A 26907-nucleotide genomic window follows, 5' to 3' on the forward strand; every position below is an offset into this window, starting at 1 on the left:
ATTCCGGCCTGATTGAGAACCGACAGATAGATAGCCGTGCCGTGACAGGGTGCGTTGAACATTTTCACTGAGAGGATGGGAGGTAGCCACTGACAACGGTGAAACCTTTACATACAGCTTGCCATGGAAAGGAGTAAGAAGGATTGGATGAAGACAGTAGGAAAGCAGAGAGACAGAAGGGACAAAGCATCTTCATACGCTTATTTGAAATTCCCACCAATGAATTGCATAAGTATCTCTATCTTTATCTTTATGTTTTATTCATCATTCATAACCATTTGAGTTTGCCTGACTAAGATTTACAAGGTGACCATAGCTTGCTTCATACCAACAATCTCTGTGGGATCGACCCTTACTCGCGTAAGGTTTATTACTTGGACGACCCAGTACACTTGCTGGTTAGTTGTGCGAAGTTGTAGTGATCACAATTTCGCCCACCAGAGACTCAGCACCAAGACATAGAACAAGTATATATATAGAGCAGTACCAAACAATCCAATTCTCAATTCTATTATTCATAAACAAAAGGGTTTCTAAATATCCACAGAATCAATCAATTTCAGCATTAAAAAATATCAAAAACCAAATTTTGTAGTTAAAAAATGAAGTAAAAAATATTAGAAATGAGAGTGACTTGAACCACTGTCTTCTGCATCAGGGAAATACACTACCATCATCATCACTCCCAAGACCTCCAACAACAGTATCATCTTCATGATTTTCTTGCCCTAAATCAATAACATGGGACATCTGCTGTTTGTTAATTTTTTAAAAGCATCAATTTTAAAATTAAAACACAGCAACAAATAATCACTTTAAACTCTAAAAATCAATAAATCTATCAACAAAAATTCAAAAATAACATACTCATAAATTGAAAAACAACAGCAGCAAAGTAACAAAATCATTTTTAGCAATAATTTTGACAACACAAAATCAATTTCTTTGATTGATTTCACATTCAAAATATTACTAATCAGATTCAGAACAGACTCAACAAAGCAGTAACAATACAATCCAATTACAACATCACAGTAACCTACTACCCAATAATCTCAACAAAAAACATCCAAAATTATCCAAAATTATTCAACAATTATTCAATTATTCAATTATTAATCATACTTCAAGCAATCAGCTTCAATAATTAATCAATAATCATGCTTCAATAACTAATCAGCTTCAACAATTAATCATTTAATCATGCTTCAAACAAACAATTTTTCAACAATTAATCATGCTTCAGCCTTCAAGCAAATAGTTTTACAACAATTAATCATGCTTCGAGCAATCAAAAGCAAGGTTTAGAACATACCTGGCTAACATTGGCTCAACGGATGTTGCCACGGCGGCAGTCGCTAGACGGAAGTGGCGGTGGCTCAAGGGAGAGTGAAACTGGAGACTGAAAATGTGAGAGGTGAGAGTGGAGGCTCGAGAGAGGAGAGGGGTGAGTGAGTGGGTCTATGTGTCTCTATGACTAGGGTTTCCTTTGTTCCTTCCAGCATGCAAAAAAATTACCTAGAGGGCATGCAAGAGACAGTGGTTGCAGAGGGAGACAGACACACCGAGAAACACCAAGGGAGACAGAGCATGCAAGAGTGGTGGAATAGACGGTGGCTTCGAAGGTTGCGCGACGGAGGCTTCGAGGGTTGCGATGGCTGCTGCGCGATGGAGGGGAAGTGAGCGAGCAGATAGTGGCTGTTCAAAGGAACGACAGTGGTGGCTGGACGGAGGTAAGGGATGACCAGGAGCTTAATGAGATTGAGAGGAGCCCTCCCTGGACTGAGTGTATGTGACAATGTGAGAGGCACTCTAGAGTCTGGACTAAAGAAGTATATGCTAATTTAGAAGTAACGTTTAGAAGTTCAAGAGATAGTCATGGACAAGAATTCAGGTGAGAAGAAAATCAAACCAGAATTTCTTTGAAGATCCAAAATAAGAATTACAAGAAAACATTGTATGATAGAATATATTACGGCAAAACAGATTTAAATTTTGTCAATGAATTACATCGTCTAAGTAGAGAAATACAGAACCTAAAACTGTGATATCAAGATTTTATGGGATAGCTAGACGCATGTTCATAATAGAATACGCATAAGATGCAAAGCATAGAGCTAATATATCAAATCATAACTTAAGAAATGAATCTAAATCAGAAAATTTTGCTAGCAACAATAAGAAGGAAGATAATATATTGATCAAAGCAAGTTCTAATTAAATTAGCGTACAAAGTTCATATAGGAGAACGCAAAATTGAGAACCATAAAATCAAGAATCTAGAGGATGGTCAGGAATACAATCTGACAGAGAATCAAATCGCATTGCAAGAGAAGGCAATGAAACAAGGAATTTCAATGCAACTGATAGAGGAAGAGATAACACCAAGCACAAATAAGGATCATACGTCAACCAACTTCAAGAATTAATTTCTAACGCTCCTAAAACCCATTATTTGCATCACCTATTAATTCTATTTTATCTATGATAACCCATTAACTTTTTCGTACACATAAACCATCAACATTAAGTTGGTCAGACTTAACATTAATAGATATGCAATGGTAAGCTAACAGCATTAATCAATAAACAGTCATGTGCTTAAAGCTCTAATTCTTGTTATCCAGAGAAGACCTACTATATGACAGACACTCAGAGTATGCAATGAAGTATAGCCAGTCCATTCCCAAGGCTCTAATCAGGATAAACTGCTCTGATACCATATTGTAATGACCTAATGTCCAATACGTCATGATCGTACTAAAAGTAAGGCGTTACTAACCTATTTTCCTTATTAACTATTTAATATTGAGTCTTTAGTTCGATATCGCGTTACAATCTTTAATAAAATACCAGAAAATTATTTTCAACTCATTAAAAATAATATATCAAACATCACCAAGTAATAATAATCACATAGTTACTAATAATAATAAATCTTATACAAGTAAATCAAAATAAAACTTAGATACAACACCTATCTCTCTGTATAAAATAAAAAACTTAAGCAACAAGCGAGGAACCTCTATGAAAGTAACTTAACTCAGAAATAAAGTCAATAATCGCCCGCAGTTTCAAACTGAGTCTTCGAACCTGTGTCACTGAAAGGGTGGAAGATATTGGGGTGAGAACAAACCACACATTCTCAGTAGAGACGAGAATACCATCAAAGTAAAGAAATACTTGTAAATCAAATCAATTCCATTATAAAACAATTATTCTTGAATAACCTTTTGAAAAAGTTTGGTGAAAGCCTTACTGTAAAAGGTGTTTAAAGAAATTTCTTTAACTTACAAATCAGGAAGATGAATAGTTTAAAGAAAAAAAAGGGACCAAAGACGTGCCTAGTGACTTCCTATCTGACTTACCTCGCTCACTCCTATCCAAATAATACATACATTAGAATACTTAAGCAACACCTAGTCCACCTGCCTCAACCTTCATTACCACATACCAGAAACCACCATCATCATGCCTCCACCAAAAAGGGGTCTCTCAGATAAACATACACATACAAGAAAAACAAAGAAATCACAAATAAGATTTAGGTACAACATGTAAAACAAGTAGCAGCAACCTAGGTGCAACGACAGCAAGCCCAACAACTTCGGTGGTGGATCTTCGACGATGGTGGAGGAACGACAGCGACATAGGTAGCGATGCCTCCCTCTCTCACTTGCAAGCTCGACAACAACACCCATGGGAGCTCTACGCGAAGCTGACAGCGACCCAGAGCTTCAGCGATGATGATGGCTTCACGGACAGTGGTGCACGATGGTGGCGGCAGACCCAGCAGCGCCAATCAGCTCCTTCCTTTCTTCCCTCTCCTCCTCCGTTCCCCCCTGCTTTCTCAAATCTCCCTCTCTTTTCTGCTCGTTTCTCCCTTTCTTTCTTCCTGCTTTTCTTTCTTTCTTTCTCACTGAATGAGTGAATGGATGAGAATTTTTGGGGGGTGGATGGCGGTGCTGTTGGTGTTAGGAGGTTAGGGTTTTGTGTGTTTAATTTTAGAATTAGGGTTTGATTTGGGACAAATTGTAAAATTAGAAATTTTTGGACAAATTGAAATTTGTTAAATTTTAATAAAGTTAGGAGATATTGTATTAAATTGAATTTTAAATTAATCCCTTAAAATTATTTAAAAAATATTATTTAATTATCAACTTAAAAATTATTTTTAAATAAATGCTCCAATTCAATAATTAGAGATAATAAAAATTAATTTCCTTTATAATCATGAAATAAAATTAAAATCCTAATTTTTCAACTTAAAGCATATAAAATTCTTATTATTGTTCAATTACGAAAGTTCTAAATCATAAATAAGAAATTGCTTAATTTATATATAAAATCTCTTAAAATATAATCTTAGTTAAATATAATAATTTATAAACAAATTTATTATTTAATTTTATAAAAACACAGGATCTCACAGAATACCCGATGAAGAATCCTAATACTGTCCACCTCTTGACTCCCGTTATACAGGGGTCGTGTTTTTATTTGGACTTGTGAAACCAGGCATCTTCTGAACCATTGCCAAGAACCATAACGGCAAAACTTGGTAAGATTCTTTTCATCCACCGAAAACCTTGGCTATTGACTTCTGCTTTGCCAACCAAGTCTTCCAACAACTAATAGTGTAGTTGAATCTTGCCTGAACTTCCGCAATTATAGATTTGACCTTTATGGATAGGTCGGATTCAACCAATGGCTTTATAGCCTCAACAATCATGTCTGAGTCTAACTTGGAGTGATCTTATGAGATCGTTTCCATGGAACACCCGTTGTATCTCTGAATCTCTCAACAGGCTTTCTTCTATATCAAACTGGCTCGGATAAGCCAGTCGCACCCACGTCCATAATTCTTGCACTTTGCATATAACGTCTATGGCTCGGATTCATAAACAATGTAATTGACTCCTCTGGAGATAGTGTAACTCCGAATTACCGCAATGACTGATTTTTTTGAACTGTATTCGATTCCGATTCTAAACTCCCTATCCTCTGAATCAGCAACACCTATGAAAAAACAAATTTATTGTTCATCGATCCGCTTTAACAAAATCAAGTAAACATACTACCAACTGCTCACGTACCAATGTTGCATATTCGAAAAACTTCGGTGCATGCATGACGTCAAGATCCAAGATACGCATAAAAGGTGGAATGTCTATTGGTTGACTAACTACGGCTGGAACCACTAAAGTTTCCGCCACTGTCTCACCTCCCCTATCGCCGTCCTCGTCTTCATCACTAGCTTCGTACGTAGCCTCGAACTCCTCATCGCTATCATTGTTCAATCCTAAGTACGCCTCAGCTCTGTCATCTTGCACATCTTTATCATGTTGAACCTCATCTGCAACAATATGCTCAAATACGACAACCGGACTCCTGTAGAGAATGTTGGTCACCCCTTTTAAAATATCAGCCTCTATGCTTTAACAGAGCCCATACTGTAGTTCCACGAACATTATAGTGCACAGAATCACAAACGAAAACATATTCTCACACGCAAAGCTCACACGTTCATACGTATTTCATACGACCTCACTGTTGTGGTAAACCACTATATTTGCAGTGCCCTCCATCGTACCGACCCTGGAGGAAAATACTTCTCTCATAATGAAGAAAAATGATTATGAGCTTCGATTTTTATAAACATAAGACTCACCTTGCAGGCTACGTGTTGCAACGCCGTCCAACCAGTGTCTGCCACGTGTGCAACACGTTACCTGCGTGTTGAATGGATGACCGCCACGTGGCAACGTTACTTACGTGTTGCGTGCAATTTTGCCATGTGTCCAACACGTGAGTTGCATGCTGACTCGGGACGTTACCTGCGTGTTGTGCCTATATGTTTGCAATTGCCACCCACCTGTATATACATAAAAAACTTTCATTTCCAGGTAAAGCACACCTCTAAAATTCATATTAAAATTTTTTAGCCTAAAAAATTTACTTTTAAATTTTTTTCCTTATATGTCTCTTTTTTTATGATAATCAATTAGTAGAAGCATAACTCCAAACAAAAAAAAAAAGTTAAGAAAATTGCTTTCTGGATTTCAATACATTAACGGTATTCCATAAAGTACAGGCACTCTTTTAATTTATCGTATTCGCGTGTCAAACGCATTTTAAACACGATATTCATCAACACTCATTCGACGCACGTGTCTTTTGTGTCGAACCGTGTCCTAATAAAAAATAAAAAAATTCTCTAACACGCTAAGACACACCTAAATACTATCACTTGTCAACATATCCAATCTTATTCTTAACATATATTCTTGAAATGGGTTTAGATATAGGTGAAATCACACCAAATTAACCCCAAAAGTGTTCAGGACCGGGCAAGGTCTTCGGACCGCACCAGACCATGTACTCCCTTAGTTAGCAGTGGGTTTACCGACGGATTTACCGGTGAATTTGACAAAATGCGTCGGGTAAAAAAGTTATATCGGATTTGATTTTTCAACAGTAAATTTGCCAGTAATAAATGGAGGTAAAAAAGAAAAAATTGGCGCGAGCATTACCGTCGGATTTACCAGCGAATTTATCCATCGGTAACCTTGATTAGTGCAACGCTACGTTTTGCTCATTCGCAAAGCATTATCGGTGGATAAATCCTCTGGTAAATATGATGGAAATCTTGTCATAAGTTAAAATTACCCACCCCGCCCACAACTCTCTCACTCTAACTCCCATCCCTACACATAGAGCCACACCGCCGCCCCCTTCTCACCCAGTCCTCTCACTCTCATCTCGGTTCACCGCCACCATACGCTCGAGTCCGTTGCTGTGCCTTTCGCCAGATCCACCACGTCATGTGCTCTCACCGGATCCATCACATGCCCGCGTCTCGTCACGCCTCCTCTACTCGTCGTCCCTTGCGTGCTCGTTGCTAGCTGTCTTCTCTATCTGTCTCATATTCTACTCATCCGCCATCACTGCACCCAACACCTGGTAAGTGCTTGCGTCTTGCCGCGCCACATTGTGTCCCAATCCCTCCCTCACCTTTCTTTTGCGAGTGTTGCTTCCTGCACTGCACTGTTCAATTCTATAGCTACAACAACAGTCAACATGTAATTTTTTTTAGTTATTCTAATATTCTATATTAATTTTTAATAATTGATTCATTTATTAGAATATAATTTATGAATCTGATTAGAATATGGAAGAGGTTAAATTAACATGTTGAAATTGTTGAAATATTATTGTTGTTAATTTTATTGTTGAATTAGGTTAGGATTGGATTTGCTAACTATGAATATACTAATTTTATTAATTGTTGAATTGGTTTTGCTGATTGTGAATATGAATTAGTTACTTTGGACTCAAAAAATTGAACATGATCATGAAACATGTGGTTTAAATGCCGGTCTAAATGCTAGTACACCTTCTACTTTGTCAAAATATATGGATAATGAAGTTGTATGTTTTATTTGCTATTATGATTATTAGTGAAATTGTGAATCCACTTTGTTTTTGCAACTGTACGTAACAACCCTTTGGTGAATTAAGATTATATGAGCAAGTGCTGGCTGTGATGTTGCTGTGCCGGTCGTGATGCTCCATCTCTCTCCGTTTTCGCACTTCTGTGGTTGCATCTTTCGACGGAGTTTAGGTACGATTTTTTCATTCTTTGTTCTGATTTCTTGTTAATTATGACTTTTAAAATTTTCAAGCCTTAGAGTTTTTATTTATTGAATTTTGTTTGTAAATTGTGTTTACTTGCTGAAACTTGTAAAGTTTTTGTTCTGGTTTTTTAGGATATTTTTAAGTTTTGTTTGTAAAATTTTTTTATTTGCTGAAAATCATGAAATATTATACCCTCAAGTTTTGAAGTGAGCTATTTAATATGCATGAATTATATATTAATTTTTAAATAATATTTTAAAAAAATTAAATTTAAGTTTACTGTCGGATTTACTATCGATTAAATCCGCCAGTAGTTATTAATTTAATTATTAATAATATATTACGGTCGAATTTACCAAGAAAAATCCAATGATAAAAATTATCAGCGAAAATATTATGACGATAATTAGCAGTAGACGAAAGAATTCGTCAGTAAATAATTACCAGCGAGGTTTATACCGTCAGATTTTGTCCAATGATAAACATATTACTAACAATTTTTTTTTGGTAAATTCGCTGACAAATTCGACGATACTTAATGTTTTTTTTGTAGTGATATATTAAAAGAGAGACTAAGATCATTTTAAGATTATTCTCTAACAGTTAATTTTTTTTCACATCGTATTTTTTTCTAAGGTGGCATAACCTAGTTTCTTTTTTGTATTATAACTTCAGATTCTTCTTCATTTTTTTTTCACTCTCGTGACATTTATTTTTCTTTAGATTATTCTTTGATTTTCATATTCTCTTATTCTTTACTTTTATATAGGGTACTATATGCCTTCAATATTAACATTATTTTTCTTTTAATAGGTATAAATTGAATAATAAAACATAAATAATTCATCTTCTCCTTTCATACTTACTCTCTTTTATATTTACTATATAGAATTATAAGTTAAAATGCTTCTTCATTTTTTTCTTACGCTCATAACATTTATTTTTCTTTAGGTTACTCTATACTTTTTATATTTTTTTACTCTTTATTTTTATATAAGACAATGTTAATATTATTTCTCATTAATAAATATAAACCAAATATTAAAACATAATACATCCTCTCATTTCATATATGTTTACTATATAAAACAACATTTACTTCACGCTTATTTTTTATCTTCTCTTTTTATATAATCTCATGTCTCTTTTTTTTCTCTCTATCTATTCTTACTAATACTTATTTGAAGAGTATGGTTGATGACTATAATTTTTTTTAATTGGTTAAACTTGTATTTTAGATGATAAATTTCTAAAATACTAGAATATATGATGTCTCTTATTTTTTTATTCTTATTATAGTTTTTTTATTTAATTGTATTCATTAGTTATATAATAATCTATATATCACATTTTTTTCCTTTTGACAATCTATGTTTTTTAATTTTTTTAGTTGTAATATTATTAAAAATATATAGTATTATTGTAATTCATGAAAAATAAAATTAAAAAATTGAATATTAATTTTAACTATTGAAAGATTATATTCAAACTTGTATTTTATCTAATAATTTTATATTTGTACTATAATATTTAAATATAATCTAAAAAAATAAAAATAACTACTTAAAGAACAAAAATAAAAAAATAATATGAAGTCAAATAAATAAATTTAAATGGAGTATTTTTGTAATTTTATTTAAAGTTCAATTTTTATGTATAATTTTTTAATTTTATAATTATTAAATTTAAAATTAATTTATATATTTTATAAAGTATATCTCGTCTAAATCTAGTACTATTTATTTTAAAATACATCAATCAATTCACTAATAGAGTAAGTTAATTTATCCGAAAATTCAAACAAAATTTTCAAAACAATTAGATATTTATATAACTTTTTTTAATCTTACTTTCGCAAAACCCAACATTGCTTATCTAAAACAGAATTCTTTTAGTTTTGAAATAAAAAAATTAAAATTTATATCCAAGCCAGTTAATTTCAAAAATAAAAAGTAAATAATAATTAGTAACACCAAATTTAATATGTGATATTTATTTTTTTAAAAGATATATAATTGCATTGCTTTGTAAAAAAAAAATATAAATCTTGTCATTTTTGGATTTTTATTTTAAAAGATAAAGGACCATCTCTCACTTTTAAATGTTTTCTCTTTTATATTTTTTCTTGATCTCACCTATAAAATAAATATAAGAGATCACACTTTATTTTCTAAAATGAAATTCAAAATTTAGAAAATCTAAATCCAAAAAGAAAATACATTGTCTATTATAAGAACAAAGACAAAAAAAATCTTCCACTTTAGTAAACACCAAATACTAATAAAAGAAAAATTAACCAAAGAAATTAGAGATTCACAAAATACGATACTCTATAACTTAGTTATTTTTTTGTTAGAATTTTCTTGCTATTTCCATAATTAATGTTACCGTTAGTTTTCCACTTTTAATAACCTCCAAATTTCTTCCCTTCCACAATGTCCAATACAAAAATACAAAGATTCCCGTATAATAAATTTTTCGCATTCTACAATGTCCTGCATAGAATTACTTTGATTTTAAAAAATGTGGAAATTCAGGTGCAGTCAATTTAAATCATTTAACTGTTGGTCCATGTGAAATTGGTGCCAGAACTTTGTGTTGTTATCTCAATAAAGAATCATCAGAATATGGCTCAACAACAACAACGTTACAACGGCCACATTCAATAACTTGAACTTAATTAGGTTTATATCATTGGAGGATGAACTAGAAGAAGAACATAATTTCTCGTTCTTTTCGGTGTTTATATTTATTGTTTGTTTCTGTGTTTTAGCGTACGTTGTCTTGCAAAATACTTGTAGCTAGAATATCGGTGTGCTGTCTTGAGGGTGTTATACTCTTATTTAGATTTCAGTTATTTTGTCATTTTCATGCCAAACAATTTATCGTAGCTTCATGTTGTACGTTTGTTATTAATTAATATAGTTTGATGCAAGTTTTTTTTGTGTGTTACTCGGCCAGACAATGACTCAATGAGAACAATGGAAGTAGAGGCGGAGCTAGATAAAATATTAGAGGATGATAAAAAATATTTACACAATAAAATAAGATTAAAATAAAATTTTAAAAAGAGGCTAAACTAAAATTTACGTATAATTTATATATAAAAAATTAAAATTAGGGGGCATTACCCCTTTCCTTGTACCTAGCTCCGCCCCTGAATGAAAGATAGAAAGAAATAATACTTTTAAGAAAAACGGTAAATTGGATATTTCACACGAGGCAAGTGTCATCTGTCATGTTAAAATTAGGAGTGTTATGTTGTCGGATATTAGAGAAGGTAGGTGTAATTTCCTCTAACATTTATGAATGACTGATTATCCCATTCCTATTTTTGAAAACCAAAGTATGTATGAATGATTTTACGTGAACTCACCCTTATTCATTGGACGTAAAACTGTGACAAGTGCTTAGGACTGTTAGTTTTATCTGCACTCATGAGGGACATGTAAGCGCATTCGTCATGTTGAGTTTGTGAACTTGTGTCTATATAATGAACCCAAGTGTATTCGACTCGTCATCCAACACATATAACAAAACAGATCAAGAAAATCAAGACTCAAGTGTTAAATAATTGGTTTTCTGTTAATTCAATTTCTTGAGTCTGTGACATAGTGTTAGTTAGTACCTTAGGCTATAAATAGCTTACACTATGTAAATGAGAGTGTGTTGCATACATTTTGAAATAGTTCTGTTTACTTCTATTGCAAGTCATTTGTTTTTCTCCTTCTGCATTCTTTCTTTCTCCTTCGATTGTGCTTCTGGTTCTTGGTTCAAAGAGAATAGGAATGGATTCTCTCCATTTTTGTTCCTTAATTATTTTATCAAGTGTGGTTTTTCACCATATATTTTTTAAGCAGGACTAAGAAAAATACGGGAGGATCCATTCCCAAAGAGAACCGATAAGCATAGCAAGCAACAAAGTAGCGAAGAGAATATTGAAGAATGAGCAGCAGCGACGGCAGGATGGTGTGTGTCACCGGAGCTTCCGGTTACATCGCTTCATGGATCGTCAAGTTTCTTCTTAATGGCGGTTACACTGTCAGGGCCACTGTTCGTGACACAAGTCTGTTATTCTTACTCTACCATCAGTTTTAATTTATTTATTTATCTCTTCAAATGTGTTGCCTTTAACAACTTGCAGATGATCCGAGAAAGGTAGAGCACTTAACTAAGCTTGAAGGCGCAAAGGAGAGATTACAGCTGTTCAAGGCGAATCTTCTAGAAGAAGGTTCGTTCAACTCTGCTGTTCAAGGCTGTGATGGTGTCTTTCATACAGCATCTCCCTTTTATCGTGATGTCAACGATCCACAGGTTTGTTTCGGTTATACATTTCATTTGTATCTTTTATTCTTATCTCCTCTTCATGACGCTGCGTTTCTTTTTGTTTCTTCAGGCTGAGCTTTTGGATCCGGCAGTTAAAGGAACCCTCAATGTTCTTCAAGCATGTGTTAAATCGCAGTCGGTGAAGCGCGTCGTTTTAACTTCTTCAATGGCTGCTGTTACATTTAATGGAAGACCTCTGACTCCTGAAGTAGTAGTTGATGAGACCTGGTTTTCCGATCCAGAACTCTGTAAGGAGTCGAGGGTTTGTGCCTTGTCCCTAAAATTGTTATCATATTCGCCTAATTAGGTCAAATTAGTGGAAGTGGAATTCATTTTATGTGTTGTTGATTTGATTTTGATTCATATGAATAAGCTCAATCCCTTGTGAATTTGAGACTCTGGCACCACCAATTTTATTTCCCATTTTCCCTTTCTTTTTCAGTCATGGTACTGGTATGTGCTTTCAAAGACATTGGCTGAAGATGCTGCCTGGAAATTTGCGAAAGAAAACAACATCCAGTTGGTCACTATTAACCCAGCTATGGTGATTGGACCTCTTCTGCAACCAGTACTTAACACAAGTGCTGGTGGTGTTTTGAATTTAATTAATGGTAATTTTTAAAATTCTTTTTTGCCGCATGTGGAAATGAAAATTGAAATAGTAAATGAGGGTTATAAAAGTACAATATATAATGTGTGAATTTAATCGAAATATTTGTTGACTTTGTTGACAATATATTCTCTCTTATGATTATCTAATTGATCTAATTAGATGCATAGCAACCAGAAGATGCAGAATAAGACAACAAAAATATTGAAAAAAAAAAGAGTATTCATATATTTGAGTTGTTTGTTTATTTAGTTATTTTATGAATATTAGTTGTTTTTGTGTGATCCAAATTTTTTGGGTTTTCCAATTGATAGGACCTCTCCACGTGCTTAATAGAAGAAAATCATTGACATCCTTGATGCAGGTGCACAAACATTTCCAAATGCTACTTTTGGATGGGTCAATGTGAAAGATGTTGCAAATGCTCATATCCAGGCTTATGAAATTCTTTCAGCTAGTGGGAGATATTGCATGGTAGAAAGAGTAGAACATTTCTCAGGGATTGTGAAACTTTTACGTGATTTATACCCAACATTACCCCTTCCAGAGAAGTAGGTTTCATTATTTGATTACCTTCAAGAATTCATACGAATCCCCATTTGCTGAATCAATTTCTTTTGATACTTCCATTATTTGATTAAAAACTCAATCTACTTAAAAGATTCATCATTGATTTGAATATAGTATTTATTACTTTATTTATTGTCTATCTAAAATGCAATTGGAAATGTCTAGAAAATTTGGTGCAGAAGTTTTACAACTAGACACCTAGTACAACTCGTAGTTCTTATAATGATAATTTAATTGAATTTCTCAGTCCAAACCAAGAGCTGTGTTCTGAAGGGCCTTTGTATTTCCAAATAAGGATTAATCTTGGAAATTAAAATATTGCTAGATTTAGGTTTTATGAACTTTGGATGTGAGAATGATGAAGTTAGTTGTCAAGCATGGGCATAAGAATACTTGTAATATTAGTAGGATACCTCATAAATTTCATTCTAATCTGATCTATCTCTCTCTAAGTTTTTGTGATATGGTAATGCACATATACTTTTTAATTTGCTTATAGCTGATTTTTTTTCTTCATCTAGGGCGTAGTACTCTTGTTTAATTCAATATTGCTTCAAAATTAAATTTACAGTTTGTAGGTCAAGTGATTTATGATATTATTGTTAGCCATTCAGCATGCAGAGTCTCACTCTCAATAGTGGTGTTATAACTCTAATCTCTAAGCATTCAGTTATTTCCTTTTCTTAGCGTGTTCTTTATTATGCAAGCTGAAGGATCTGTATCTCAATTGTCTTCTTCCTTAAAGAAAACAGACCTTAGTAATTAGTTTATATCTAAAAGAATTTTCTAATTTGTAGACTTGACAAAACTCTGTTTAAACCTGCAGAGTTGAATGGTAAAATAGTGTAGCAAGTACCATATAAGAGGGAGGCTCTGAAAAGAGAGAAAGAGGCAGCTGATGGATGAAAAGCTTTCTTACATTTCTCATTACTATTATCCATATATATACAAGAATATTAGACACTCTAACCCTAATAGACATACTCTATCTGACCATCTATATACACCAGAGTACCTCAGGAGTACCTAAGAAGTACCTAATTAATAAAATAAAATAAAATACTATTTAATATATAACCTCAATTACATCCCCCCTCAAGCTGGGGCACATGAAAATTGATGAGACCCAGTTTGTCATTACAAGAGAAGAAACTTTTAGGTGACAGTGACTTGGTTAGGATATCAGCAACTTGGTTTGTTGAAAAAACTGGAAGAAGCTTAATCAGTCCTTCTTGAACTCTATCGCGAATAGTATGACAATCAATCTCTATATGCTTAGTTCTTTCGTGAAAGACTGGATTAGCAGCGATATGGAGAGCGGATTGATTGTCACAGTACATAACAATAGGACGAGAGAGAGGTATTCTAAAGTCTTTCAACAAGTAAGAGAGCCACACTCCCTCACAAGTGGCAAGAGCCATGGCTCTATATTCAGCTTCAGCCGAGGAGCGAGCTACGGTGTGTTGCTTCTTACTTCGCCAAGAAATCAATGACTTTCCAAGAAAGAAACAAAATCCAGATACTGAAAGTCTAGTGTCTGGACAAGCTCCCCAATCTGAGTCAGAGAAGGCGGTGAGTGTGAGATTGTTGGAGGTGGAAAATAACACTCCCTTGGCCGGAGCACCTTTAAGATATCGAAGCATATGCAGAGCAGCTTGAAAATGTTTTGTTGTGGCACAATCTAAAAACTGACTTAGCTTACCAACTGCGAAGCATATATCCGGCCGTGTATTGGTGAGGTAAATTAAACGTCCAATTAGCCGTCTATAAGGTGCAACATCATCAAGAGGAGTTCCTGAAGATTTAGACAGATGACTTGTATAATCTATTGGCGTGGAGGCTGGTTTTGCATTCATCAACCCAAACTCATCAAGCAAGTCAAGTGTATATTTGCGTTGATACATGGCAATGCCCTGTTGACTTCTGGCAATTTCCAAACCAAGAAAAAATTTTAATTCGCCAAGATCTTTAATTTTAAATTTGTTATCCAAGAGCTGTTTAATCCTTGCAATTTCTCTCCAATCATCTCCTGCTAAAACTAGGTCATCCACATAAACAAGGATACATGTGAAGCCTGAATCAGATAGTTTAGTGAACAAACAACTGTCTGATTTTGATTGAGTATATCCATCTTCAACGAGAACACAACATAACTTCTGATGCCACTGTCTACTAGCCTGTTTCAAGCCATATAACGATTTTTCTAACTTACAAACTGAACCAGCTGGCACTGCCAATCCTAATGGAGGTTTCATATACACCTCTTCTGGTAAATCTCCATGGAGAAAAGCAGAATTGACGTCTAATTGGTGGACATACCATCCTTTAGTAGCAGCAATAGCCAAAAGCATTCTTAAAGTAGTGAGTTTGATGACTGGACTAAAGGTATCAAAGTAGTCAAAACCTGCCGTTTGAGTGAAGCCTCTTGCAACAAGCCTTGCCTTGTAGCGTTCTACCTCACCATTGGGTTTGAACTTAATCTTGAAAATCCATTTGCAACTGATTGCCTTCTTTCCAAAAGGAAGAGAAGTCAGTTTCCATGTTTTATTCTCCTCAAGAGCATTCAATTCAGCACTTATTGCCTTACGCCAGCAATCATAGAGGATGGCCTCTTCATAACTTCTTGGTTCTGTGGTGGAGGATATAGCAGCTGAAAAAGCTTTATGCCTTATTGACAATGTGTTGTAAGATACATAGTCAGAGATTGGATACTTCACTTCAAAGGAAGTTGGAGATTGCTGAGCCGAAACATTGACCTGCATGCAATGATACTCTTACAAATAGGATGGCTGTTTTCTTTGCCTGCATGATCTTCTAAGTTCATTAGCATCAGATGTACTGTTTGGATTAGTTAATGATGTAGCAGAATTCAAATTATTTGCTTCAAAATTGGAAGGTTGACCAGAAGAAAAATCATGAGATGCAAGTTCAAGTGAGTGAGAATTAGGAGAGTTAGATGCAGGTGCATGAAACAAGAATTTCTTTATTAGAATGCAAGTCTCTTGATCTTGTCAGTGAATTATTTTTGAAATTAAAAAAAGTGTCGAAATTAAGCAATTTATTTAATGTTTCACTACTGCAAAAAGGATCTGAATGAAAATTCATTTCAAGATGAGAAGCATTAGAATTTTGAGAGTACATATTTTGAGAGTACAAATTTTTAGTGCTTAAAGATTGATCATTTGAAGAAAAAATTTCTTTGAAAGGAAAATAGGATTCATAGAAAACAACATTTCGAGAAATAACAACTTCTTTGGTTTTAATATCAAGTAAAATATAGCCTTTTGTCCCTGATTTATATCTAAGAAAGACACACTTTCTTGCTCTATGATCCAATTTCTTTCGATGAGCATATAAAGTAGAAGCAAAGGCTAAACAACCAAAAACCTTTAGAGATGTTAATTCTGGAATGTTGCCATTAAGAATCTGATATGGGCTATGTTTAAATGTAACTTGGGGTACTCTATTAATTATGTAAATAGCATGAGCCACTGCATAATGCCAAAAACAATTTGGAAGATTAGAAGCAAATATGAGAGCCCTAGCTACATTTAGAATATCTTGATGCTTTCTTTCAACAATTCCATTTTGTTGTGGTGTTTCCACACAACTTCTTTGATGTAAAATTCCTTTTTTTTTGATAGAAAGAAGTCATCAAAAATTCCTGGCCATTATCAGTTCTAATGGCTTTTACCATGATTCCCTTTTGTGTATAAATCATTTCAACAAAATTCTCTAAAAGAGAGCGAGTTTCAGATTTATTTTTCATAAAGAAAATCCAAGTAAACCTACTCCTATCCTCAACAATGGTTAAAAAATATCTATGGCCAGAAGTAGATGGTGTGGCAATAGGCCCCCAAATGTCAGCATGAATCAAATCAAAAGGAAATTCAGATTTACTCAAACTATTCGAAAAAGGTAGCCTCTTTTGTTTTGCAAAATGACATGGATCACATGGTACATCATTGTTTGGACATGAGATGAATGGATGCATTTTTCTTAATTGTTGTAATCTACTAAAAGAAATATGGCCTAACCTATAATGCCAAAGAACACTCTGTGAAGTGTGTGAAGTGTCTTTTTCTTCTGTCATAATATTCAAAATCTTTTCTTCTAATCTGCTAAAGTTAACAGCCATCTTTGCTTGAGTATTCATTGTATACAGCCCTCGCTTTTGATCAGCAATTCCAATCATCCTCAAGGTAGGCTGCTCCTGAATCTCACAATTATGAGCATTGAACATAAAACAACAAGATAAGGCATTAGTAACTTTTGAAATAGAAATGAGATTACATTTAAAACTTGGTACATATAGAACCTCAGTCAAATAAAAATCAGCTGAGAAGAAAACTGTTCCACATAAGGTTGTAACAGTTTGTGAACCATTTGGCATGATAATTTTAACTGGATTAATATGTTTAATAGAATAAAAATGTTTAAGACTAAAACAAATGTGAACAGTTGCTCCCGTATCTAAAATCCAATCTTGAGAATTCAATTCAAAACCGGAAAGAGAAATGAGATGAAATATACCGGCTGAAGGAGCATGAATGGTTGCCAAATTTTCATCATGAAGAGGTTCTTTATGTTGCTGGAATAGTGCAATAAGTGCTTCTTTCTGTCTATCCGAGAATATCCCATCCAAACTGATCTTGTTCTCATCTTGGATAACTGTGGGGTTGCATTCTGCATTACTCGCAACTACCACTGAGTTCACTGAATTAGCTGAAAGAGGTACTCCATTAAAGTGATTTGGTTGCAGATGTGGTGGAAAGCCATGCTTCTGGTAACATGTATCCACCAAGTGACCTTGTTTTCTACAATAAGAGCAAAGTTTGGGAGCTCCTCTAGCAGTACCTCTGTCACCTTTACCACGCCCTCTTCCTCTTCCTCTGACATTATTGGCCCCGAATTGGCCTTTTTCACCTCCAGTGTTGACAAATTTGACACTGCCTTGGCTAATCTGGTATGGCCCTCTTTCACCTATAGATTTAGCGTGAACAGCATTCACTAACATTCTAGAATCTGGTTCAATGAGATGCATCATTTGTCTCTCTTGTTGAAGAAGTAGAGAAAAAACAGTATTCACATCTGGAAGGGGCTTAAGCAACATAATATGGGAGCGCACACTTGCATATTGGTCATTTAAACCTCTAAGAAAACGAATCATATAAGACTGCAACCTATATTGCCTCATTATGTCTAATCCACAGCTACAATTACTCAAGCAAGCACAAGTTGGTATGGGTCTGAATTCGTCTATTTCTTCCCAGATCCCTTTCAGTTTTGTATAGTAAGAGGTGATGGATAACTCACCTTGCTTTGTGCTGAACAGATCTTCTTCAAGCTCAGCAATCCGAAATAGATCACCCTCATAAAATCGATGTTTAAGGTCCTTCCACAGTTCGTGTGCATTGTCGCACCACAGTACACTCTGCAAAATTTCTGGACTCAATGATCCATGTAGCCATGATAGCACAAACGTGTTGCAACGGTCCCAAGCATCATACGAATCATCCGTTGGAGCTGGTTTGAGTAACGTGCCATCAATGAATCTAATTTTATTCTTTGATTTTAAACAGATCCACACAGAGACCAGGTGTGGTAGTTCAATGTGGTCAGTGGAGTGGCTGTGAAAGCGATTCCAGGTGTCTCACTTGGATGAAGGTAGTAACAACTTGAAGGATCTTGAAGAAGGTTGGTGTTAGATCTAGAAGTGGCTTGGAAAGCTTGAAACTGAGCCATCATCTTTGCAAAGTTCTGAAAATCTGCTGCAGTGAAACTCTGCGTATCTGGATTCATCACCTCTGCCTCATTCGTTGCCATCGATAAATAAATCGGACAGATCTACCTTTTACGAGCTACTCTAACTATAAGTTCTCATATGTGGTGAAAGATTCACACTTTGTTGCAGGCTCCACGCTCACCGCACCATGACAAAACTCTGTTCAAACCTGCAGAGTTGAATGGTAAAATAGTGTAGCAAGTACCATATAAGAGGGAGGCTCTGAAAAGAGAGAAAGAGGCAGCTGATGGATGAAAAGCTTTCTTACATTTCTCATTACTATTATCCATATATATACCAGAATATTAGACACTTTAACCCTAATAGACATACTCTATCTGACCATCTATATACACCAGAGTACCTCAGGAGTACCTAAGAAGTACCTAATTAATAAAATAAAATAAAATACTATTTAATATATAACCTCAATTACAAGACTACTCATACAAAATTCCTTAAGTCATTACATATATGTTTTATATGATATTTTTTACCACTTTTATTGTTTCACATTTACAAAATTTAAACTATTCCAGTTTTTCTTGTGTTGATTTTTCTTATACCATTTTCACATTGTCATCATTGTTATTAGGTCCGCCGATGATAAGCCGTATGTGCCAACATATCAAGTTTCGAAAGAAAAGACAGAGAGCTTGGGACTTGAATTTATTCCTTTGGAAGTGAGCCTCAAGGAGACTGTGGAAAGTTTGAAAGAAAAGAAATTCACCAACTTTTAATTCATCATATATTAGCAGAGGAGAAAATGTTTAGTCGTGAACTTGATTTTTCTTGCTAATGCTACAGAATGAATGTACTGTTAAATAAAACTTGAAATAAAATCGATTATTGCGTGAATAGTAATTGTAGTGCAAAGTTACAGTTGGAAAAAAAAACTGGAATGAAGGTTTTTGAGTTTGGCACGATGATGATCACAATAACTCCCTTTGTATATAATAGAATTTTGTGCCTTTTTCAGAGTTGTGCTATATGTATAGCACGCTCTGCCGTCGTATTTGACACTGATCGAGCCTTGAGCAAAAAAATAAACATATTTATATAAATCAATATTAATTAAAAAAAATTCTCTTCGTGTGTTAATACTTAATACAAAACAATAACTATGATATTCAATTGTGCACGGTGACAGAATTGAAGAAGATTTTTGGGGATTTGTTTACAAATCTTAATTTATAAAATTAATCATTATTCCAAAGACCGGCTGAATTATCGGTCTCATGAACTTTAGAAAACTTCTCTTTATCCGGTCTAAAATCAGATCGGGAGGACAATACGTAAAGAGTAAAGTATCGTTTTTGTCTCCAACGTTTGGGGTAAATCTTATTTGTGTCTCTAACGTTTAAATCGTTCTATTTGTATCTAAAAGTGATTCAATGTTATCCTGTCGTTAATTACACATCATGAACGCTTTAGTTTGAGTTTTAAAAATCTCAAGTTAGAATACAAAATGTCTGGGGTAGAATCAATGATCCATTCCAAAAAATAGCTCATCAAAAGTTGAAATTAATTCCTATAATATTTACATAATTCACTTTTATATGGACATAATTGAATCTAAACACAAATAGTGAATATAATATTAAAATTGAACACATCCAAGTGAGACCTAATTGAGAATAAATACATCCAAGTGAGAATAATTGAAAAATATAATCCGATTTATTAGTATAATTGATAGTAGGATAGTATTGAATCACTTTTATAAACGTTAGGAATACAAATAGGACAATTTAAACGTTAGGACCACAAATAGAAGTTATTCCAAAAGTTGGGGATAAAAATACTTTACTCATTTGTAAAGTTCTTTCGATACTTAAGTTTGTATATGTTCAGTGTTTTTTTTTTAATGGATAATAGCTTACCTTTTCCTTAGTTTTTCGTCCCCACTTTATACCGATCACCATTGTTATGGTAATAACGGTTTTAGATTAGATTTATATTTAACCATTTCGTTCTTTCTTTATTTGGAGTGGAGAGAGGATACATGGATGAACACCAACTGCTTTCATGTTTTCAAACTGATAAGGAGATGATTTTCAGTGCAGCAAATAAAATATGATTTTGCTTTACAAGAGTAGAAGTGCATATGCTTTCTTATTGTATGAGTCTATTGTTATTTTACAATAAAATAATGAGTAAACTTTAATTTAATCAGGTCTTTATTGTTTTAGATAACTGTGTTTAGCTGCACTCACAAATGGTTTCATCTAATTGTGTGCGTATATGTATTAGGTCTGCATTTGTAAATTTGGCATTTGGTCAGTGTTTATCATAAATCATTGTCATTTCATTCTCGGGTTTAGTTGCCAAACCTTATTGAATCATGACAATAGCCTAAAAGTTTTCCAATGTGAATCCGATGATAAACAATCATGGGCATTTTGTTCTTACTACAATTACTATGTAGGGAACTTGGTACTTTCAGTGTCAATGCGCTACTTGATCTCCTTTTATATTGGTTTTTGGGACGATATAGATTAGGGTTGGCAATACATACCCTACCCGCAGGTACCCAACCCGACCTAACCCGTTCGGGTAGGGTAGAGATTGGGTCCGGATATGCCACAACCTCCCTCATGTAATGATTTGCAATAAATGAGCAACCACTAAACTAGTTAGTTAATTTAGGGCATTTGATATTTATAAAATTAACATAAAATAAAATTTGATATTTCTGTGGGTAGGGTAGAGTAGGGTAGGGTTTAGAACTTTAAGGTGCAAATAAGGTTAGGTTTGAAAGATTCTCAACTCACGGTAGAATAAGATAAAGTTTTAATGAAATTTTCAACTCGCATATAGGGTTAGGATAGGGTCTAAACCCTACACTACCCTACCCATTGCCAGTCCTAAATTGTAGATAGTGTTAGTGGGAATAGATTGGTTTGGTAAAGCACATCATCTCCTTATCAATATAAGCTACTTTTGAAAAGTAAAAGTTTTTATCAAACTAAATCATCTGCTTGAGCAATCAATTTAATAACTTTGGGTCAACATTTGCTCAATGAACTTTTAGTTTTCAGCATTGAATATCATTTGGTCACTATAATTTTCTTCTATTTTTCAGTGGAAGGGAAATCTGAGCAAGTGATAAGTATTGTATCTTCAGGTCAATCTGAGAACTAGGATATTCAACAGAAACAGTAAAATTTGTATATATCTAAGGCAACATCATTCCTATAAATAAACAATGCTTATAGAGGAGGAAAAGAGGAGGGGGGGAGGGACTAGAAAAGATTACAAAAATGAAAAGCATAAGTATTAGAACATGTAGCATGGATCTCAATGTTGTCCTGCTGGGGATTAGTTGAATCCTGCACTGATAAATATGTGTTTTGCTGTCAAGATTCAAGAACTTCCTTTCAAACTATGAAGAGCAGCATCCAGCCTTTTTAACAGCCGAGACATCATCCTTACCACCGACATTGATCGTTTGCCCCTTTGGCAAGGCAGTAGGGTCATCTCCGATCTCAAGAGTTTTCCGACTAACAACGCGATAGATCTGAGTGAGCACTTCTGTGAAAGCATTGTCAACATTCAAGGATTCGAGCGCAGACGTTTCCATGAAGAATGTGCTTTCTCTCTCGGCAAATGCCTTGGCGTCATCAGTGTTCACGGCACGCAGGTGCCGAAGATCCGCCTTGTTTCCTACAAGCATGATTACAATGTTGGCATCTGTGTGATCCCTAAGTTCCTTTAACCATCTTTCCACATTTTCAAAAGTTACGTGTCTGGTAACATCGTACACAAGCAATGCGCCAACAGCTCCTCGATAATATGCACTAGTGATTGCGCGATATCTATGGCAAAGAACAAGAATGAGACTAATGTATACGACATTATGCAATACATCAAACATACCAGATTTACTCAGAAAGGCAATCATGTCAGACATGAAAGGATTGCAACTTCAAAAGCAGGAACTAATTTGTATGCACAATCAGTGCAAGAAAATTTTACAAAGACATTCAATCTCGTATTATTGCGTCAGTTAAAGTGTTTGATTCAACCATCTATTAACTTGAAAGCCTTACAATCACGTGCAGTATATAAAGCTCTTATAGTATCAATGCATAGCAGTCAGACTCAGACTTGCTCTAGTTAGACTCAAAAAATTAAAAGTACCCAAACTAGCTCCCTGTTCCCACTCTCAATGAAGTTGTTGTTCATGCATGTGTCTTCCATTCGCGTTGGTAGATGAAATAAACCAAAATATCACATTAAAATTAAATCCTGAAATTGAAATGGTCATCCTAATCCTACAATAACTTGTTTCTGATTCAATCATTTGCCTCATTACATTCAAAATAATTCTCTACACCTGAGCAATATAAAAGCAAGCCAAATATTTCTGGAACAACAAGCTATCACCCCGGAAAAATAAAAGTAGAAGAAAGAAGTCACTTTCAAAAGATTAAAAGTTTTGCAAAAGTCAACATACATAGAAGAAACAGGCAGTGATCATACTCATTATACATTATTTCACAAGAACAAATATCCTACACTTTGCCCCATTATTCACAAATAGTCTTTACAGAACCATTTCAGCTTCCAAGGCTTGAAAAAGGGAAGAAATTAACATTGGCATTTAACAGGAACATTCTTCAATGTTCAATCCACTGGCCATCTCACAAGTTCATCAATTTGATGAAATTAACAAACCTTCTTTTCATTATTCATGCCTCCATCAAGGTATCAAATAGCAAAATCACCGTTGCACTAACCATCCCATCCCAAGAAAAAAAGAAAGAAAAAGTGGTAGATAATCCCCACGCTATGTGACAAAGTTTAGCTAGTTTCAGCAGTGGTAATTCTACTAGGTCAGGTATGCCTCTATTCTTACATATCATCTACCACAGTGGATCTCACATCGAGAGTGAAAATTGAACTTGCATCTTTGTAGGGTATGAGGTAGTTCCATATCAACTGGCATATACACAACCCTATCTACCCATTCTTTTATTTAGTGCTTGGCTTAAGAGACACAACAAGAATACAGGATTGGAACAAAATTCTTTTATTTGTCCCTATGTATTGCCGGCTGATTTTTGGTGTGCACATAACATTTTTGTTCAACCATTAATATCAAATAAGATATGAAGACATTAATCTTTTTCTTTTCCCATTTTAATCTCTGTCTCCACTATATCAGTCTCTTTGTCTGATCATACAAATAAAAAATACTGGACAGCCAAATAAGATACAAAGGCTTTTTTTTTTTTTTCGTGTCCACATTCTCTACGGTACCTTATTCTCTGTCCCTACACTATTCAAACACTGTCTTAAGGAAGGTAATATATATATATATACACACACACACACACAGTTACACACAAAACGCACATGCACAAAAACATTGATTGGTGTTCCAGCGTCCTGATCAAACAAATCCAAAGAAAGAACCACACAATAGACCAATCCAACCAAGGCAGAGAAAATCGAAGTGAAAACATGAAATCGTAACAAAATTCAAAACGTAAATTCGTCTGACTTAGTATCGGTGAACTCATTTAAAATTGAGATTCTAGCTATTACGAATCCAACACAAAAATGGAAGCAATTAGCACTAAAAAAGGAGCATCTAGAATGAGATCAGAAGAAAAAAGAGTGAGGAATGACCTTTCTTGTCCAGCAGTGTCCCAAATTTGGGCCTTAACGATCTTATCATCGACGTGGATGCTGCGAGTGGCGAATTCAACGCCAATGGTGGATTTGGATTCCAAGCTGAATTCATTTTTTGTGAATCGAGACAAAAGGTTCGACTTTCCGACGCCGGAGTCTCCGATCAGCACCACCTTGAACAAGTAATCGTAATCATCGTCCGCTCTGTATGCTCCCATTTTTCTAGTTTCTATTTTCTGATTGGAGGAGGTGGAGAAGGGCGTGTTTTGTTCTGTCTAGATCCGAATACAATAGAAATTGGGGGTTTTGTTTGAATATGAATTGGTTTTAAGGATTTGAATTTGGAAACTGCGTTTAATGGCTGCAACTTTCGGCATTGGAAGAAGAGAGACGAGTTGTTGCAGAAAGGAGGGAGAAGCATTCAAAGCTCAAAGTCTCTTATTCTATTCTCTTTTTTATTTTATTTTTTTGTTAACTGAATTGTTTATAGTAACTACTTTACTACACTTTTGGCTTTTAAATACATAAATTTAATTAAATGATCATATAAAAATTCTTCGTATCGAAATTAAACTTTTTAGATAATTGTCTATTTTTTTATGTTTTATCTGTTTATAAATAATTGACTATTTGAAATTTTAAACATTTATAAAACATCTTATTTTAATTACACTCTTAGTTAATAATATGATAGAAAAAGTGAAAAGAGATATTTATAGGATAGTGAAAGAGAGATAATAAGTGAAGAAAATAGTTAAAAAGTCGAAAATTATTAGAGTATGACGAGTTAGAGTATCAATCTACTATTTTTTATTTAATTGTTTATAAAATTAATATTTTAAAGAAAATTAAAGCTTAATCTAATTCGGATATTTTTTTATCTTCATTTTAATTTTATAAATTTTTATTCATTTCTATTTTTATATAAATTTCTTTCATTCTTTTAAAATTCACAGGTATTTTTTAAATAAGCAAATGTGACAAGAAAAAAAAAAGTTATCCATTTCTCTTATTTCTTTTTTTTTTAAAAAAAAAAACACAAACACCGATCCCTTTATATTGTAGTATAAAATGATAGATTATTCAAATAAATAAAAGAAAAGCCTTCATTATCTTTTGGAGGAGCAAGGGGAAAAAGACAACGTATAATTGTTCTATTCCATGCATGTTTTAGTTTGTTTATTAATTGGTGAAGTTATTTTAAACCATGACCATAACCCTAATACATATATAAATGTCTATAATTTCATCAACAAATTACAAGGCTAACTCACCCAAGGAAAAGAAAAATAAATAAATAAAGCTGGAAGGTGAGAAGTGGAGAAAGAAAATTACCATACCTTGTGATATAATCAATATAATATAACTGCACGCACCTCCCTTCATTGGGTAGTTGGCTGGAATAAAAATTCTATTATTCAATTATGATTTATCACGAGGGTTTAGTTTCTCTCTAGACGGCAAAGATGCTCAAGTCATTGATCCCAATGATGTGAACTTGGAAACCACTTGCAATTTAGATTACTACTCAACATCACTTGTTCTAAGTAGTTAAGTCTATTTGCACAAGGTCCCCCCATCAACTATTTGGCTATTTGAACAAACATCTGATTGGATGAGAGCAACCTCGGTGTATGAGTTTAATTCTTATCAAAACGAAAGCTTATAGATTTTGAGATGCCATCCGATAGGATGAGAGATTTACTATGATAATTTATATTCCAAGTTGTATTTCCAATCTACGTCAACATGATTTGATTCCTGGTTAAACAAAATAATAATTTGAATAGCAAGAACGATTAAAATAATTTGAACTTATTGTGAAATCTTTACCACATTATTATACTTACATGACCGAGGAGTTTAGCTCTCATCCATATTAAATTCCGACAGTAGAAATACATGGGCATTGCATTAATCCTAGGAGAAGGGGCAGCGTGACGAATGACACTCACGCACGACGGCACGACTACATTAAAAAATAATATATCAATATTTAAGAAATTTTAGTAAAATATTTTAATACTTAACAAATTTTAATCGTTAAATTAATTTTTAACATTTTATTTTATTAGACAAATCAATTATCACATCAAATTATTCGTCTATGTAAAAAAAACTTAATCTAAAAACTTAGAAAATTTTAACAACTGTTATATCTTTATAAAATAATGATAAATTAATTTATCTAATTTTATACTAAAATTTAACAAAAAAATTTGATTTGTATAACGAAATAAAAAAATTAAAAACTAATTCAATGATTAAAATTTGTCAAAAATTAAAATATTCAACTAAAAATTTCTTAAAATTTGATTTACAGTATAAATAAATAAAA

At 33.8% G+C, this 26907-nt stretch overlaps 3 protein-coding genes across 6 annotated transcripts; 1 reads left to right on the forward strand and 2 right to left on the reverse strand.

Moving 5' to 3' along the window:
* Nucleotides 1-7530: 7530 nt before the first annotated feature.
* On the forward strand, nt 7531-19779 carry LOC107478064 (phenylacetaldehyde reductase). Of its 3 annotated transcripts, none has more exons than XM_052259697.1 (7): nt 7531-7624; nt 11499-11704; nt 11783-11952; nt 12035-12226; nt 12407-12575; nt 12939-13125; nt 19525-19779. In XM_052259697.1, the coding sequence occupies exons 2-7, from the start codon at nt 11584-11586 to the stop codon at nt 19667-19669; spliced, it is 984 nt and encodes a 327-aa protein (XP_052115657.1). In that variant the 5' UTR covers nt 7531-7624; nt 11499-11583; the 3' UTR covers nt 19670-19779. The 3 variants fall into 3 exon arrangements, with proteins under 3 accessions (XP_052115657.1, XP_052115656.1, XP_015953672.1); XM_052259696.1 differs by lacking the exon at nt 7531-7624 and adding an exon at nt 10992-11086; XM_016098186.3 differs by lacking the exon at nt 7531-7624 and having other exon boundaries at nt 11191-11704.
* LOC127745814 (uncharacterized) lies at nt 16977-19168 on the reverse strand. 2 transcript variants are annotated; one of them, XM_052259699.1, is made up of 2 exons: nt 17678-19168; nt 16977-17357 (listed from the first exon to the last, which is right to left on the reverse strand). In XM_052259699.1, exons 1-2 carry the CDS (start codon nt 18339-18341, stop codon nt 17323-17325), a joined length of 699 nt encoding a protein of 232 aa, XP_052115659.1. In that variant the 5' UTR covers nt 18342-19168; the 3' UTR covers nt 16977-17322. The 2 variants fall into 2 exon arrangements, with proteins under 2 accessions (XP_052115659.1, XP_052115658.1); XM_052259698.1 differs by having other exon boundaries at nt 16977-17363.
* Nucleotides 19780-21995: 2216 nt separating the features above from the next.
* On the reverse strand, nt 21996-25030 carry LOC107478062 (ras-related protein RABA1f). Its single transcript, XM_016098185.3, has 2 exons — nt 24567-25030; nt 21996-22747 (listed from the first exon to the last, which is right to left on the reverse strand). The coding sequence occupies exons 1-2, from the start codon at nt 24785-24787 to the stop codon at nt 22315-22317; spliced, it is 654 nt and encodes a 217-aa protein (XP_015953671.1). The 5' UTR covers nt 24788-25030; the 3' UTR covers nt 21996-22314.
* Between the last annotated feature and the right edge of the window lie 1877 nt (nt 25031-26907).

This window comes from Arachis duranensis, chromosome 3 (genome assembly GCF_000817695.3).
Source record: "Arachis duranensis cultivar V14167 chromosome 3, aradu.V14167.gnm2.J7QH, whole genome shotgun sequence".
NCBI lineage: Eukaryota > Viridiplantae > Streptophyta > Magnoliopsida > Fabales > Fabaceae > Arachis > Arachis duranensis.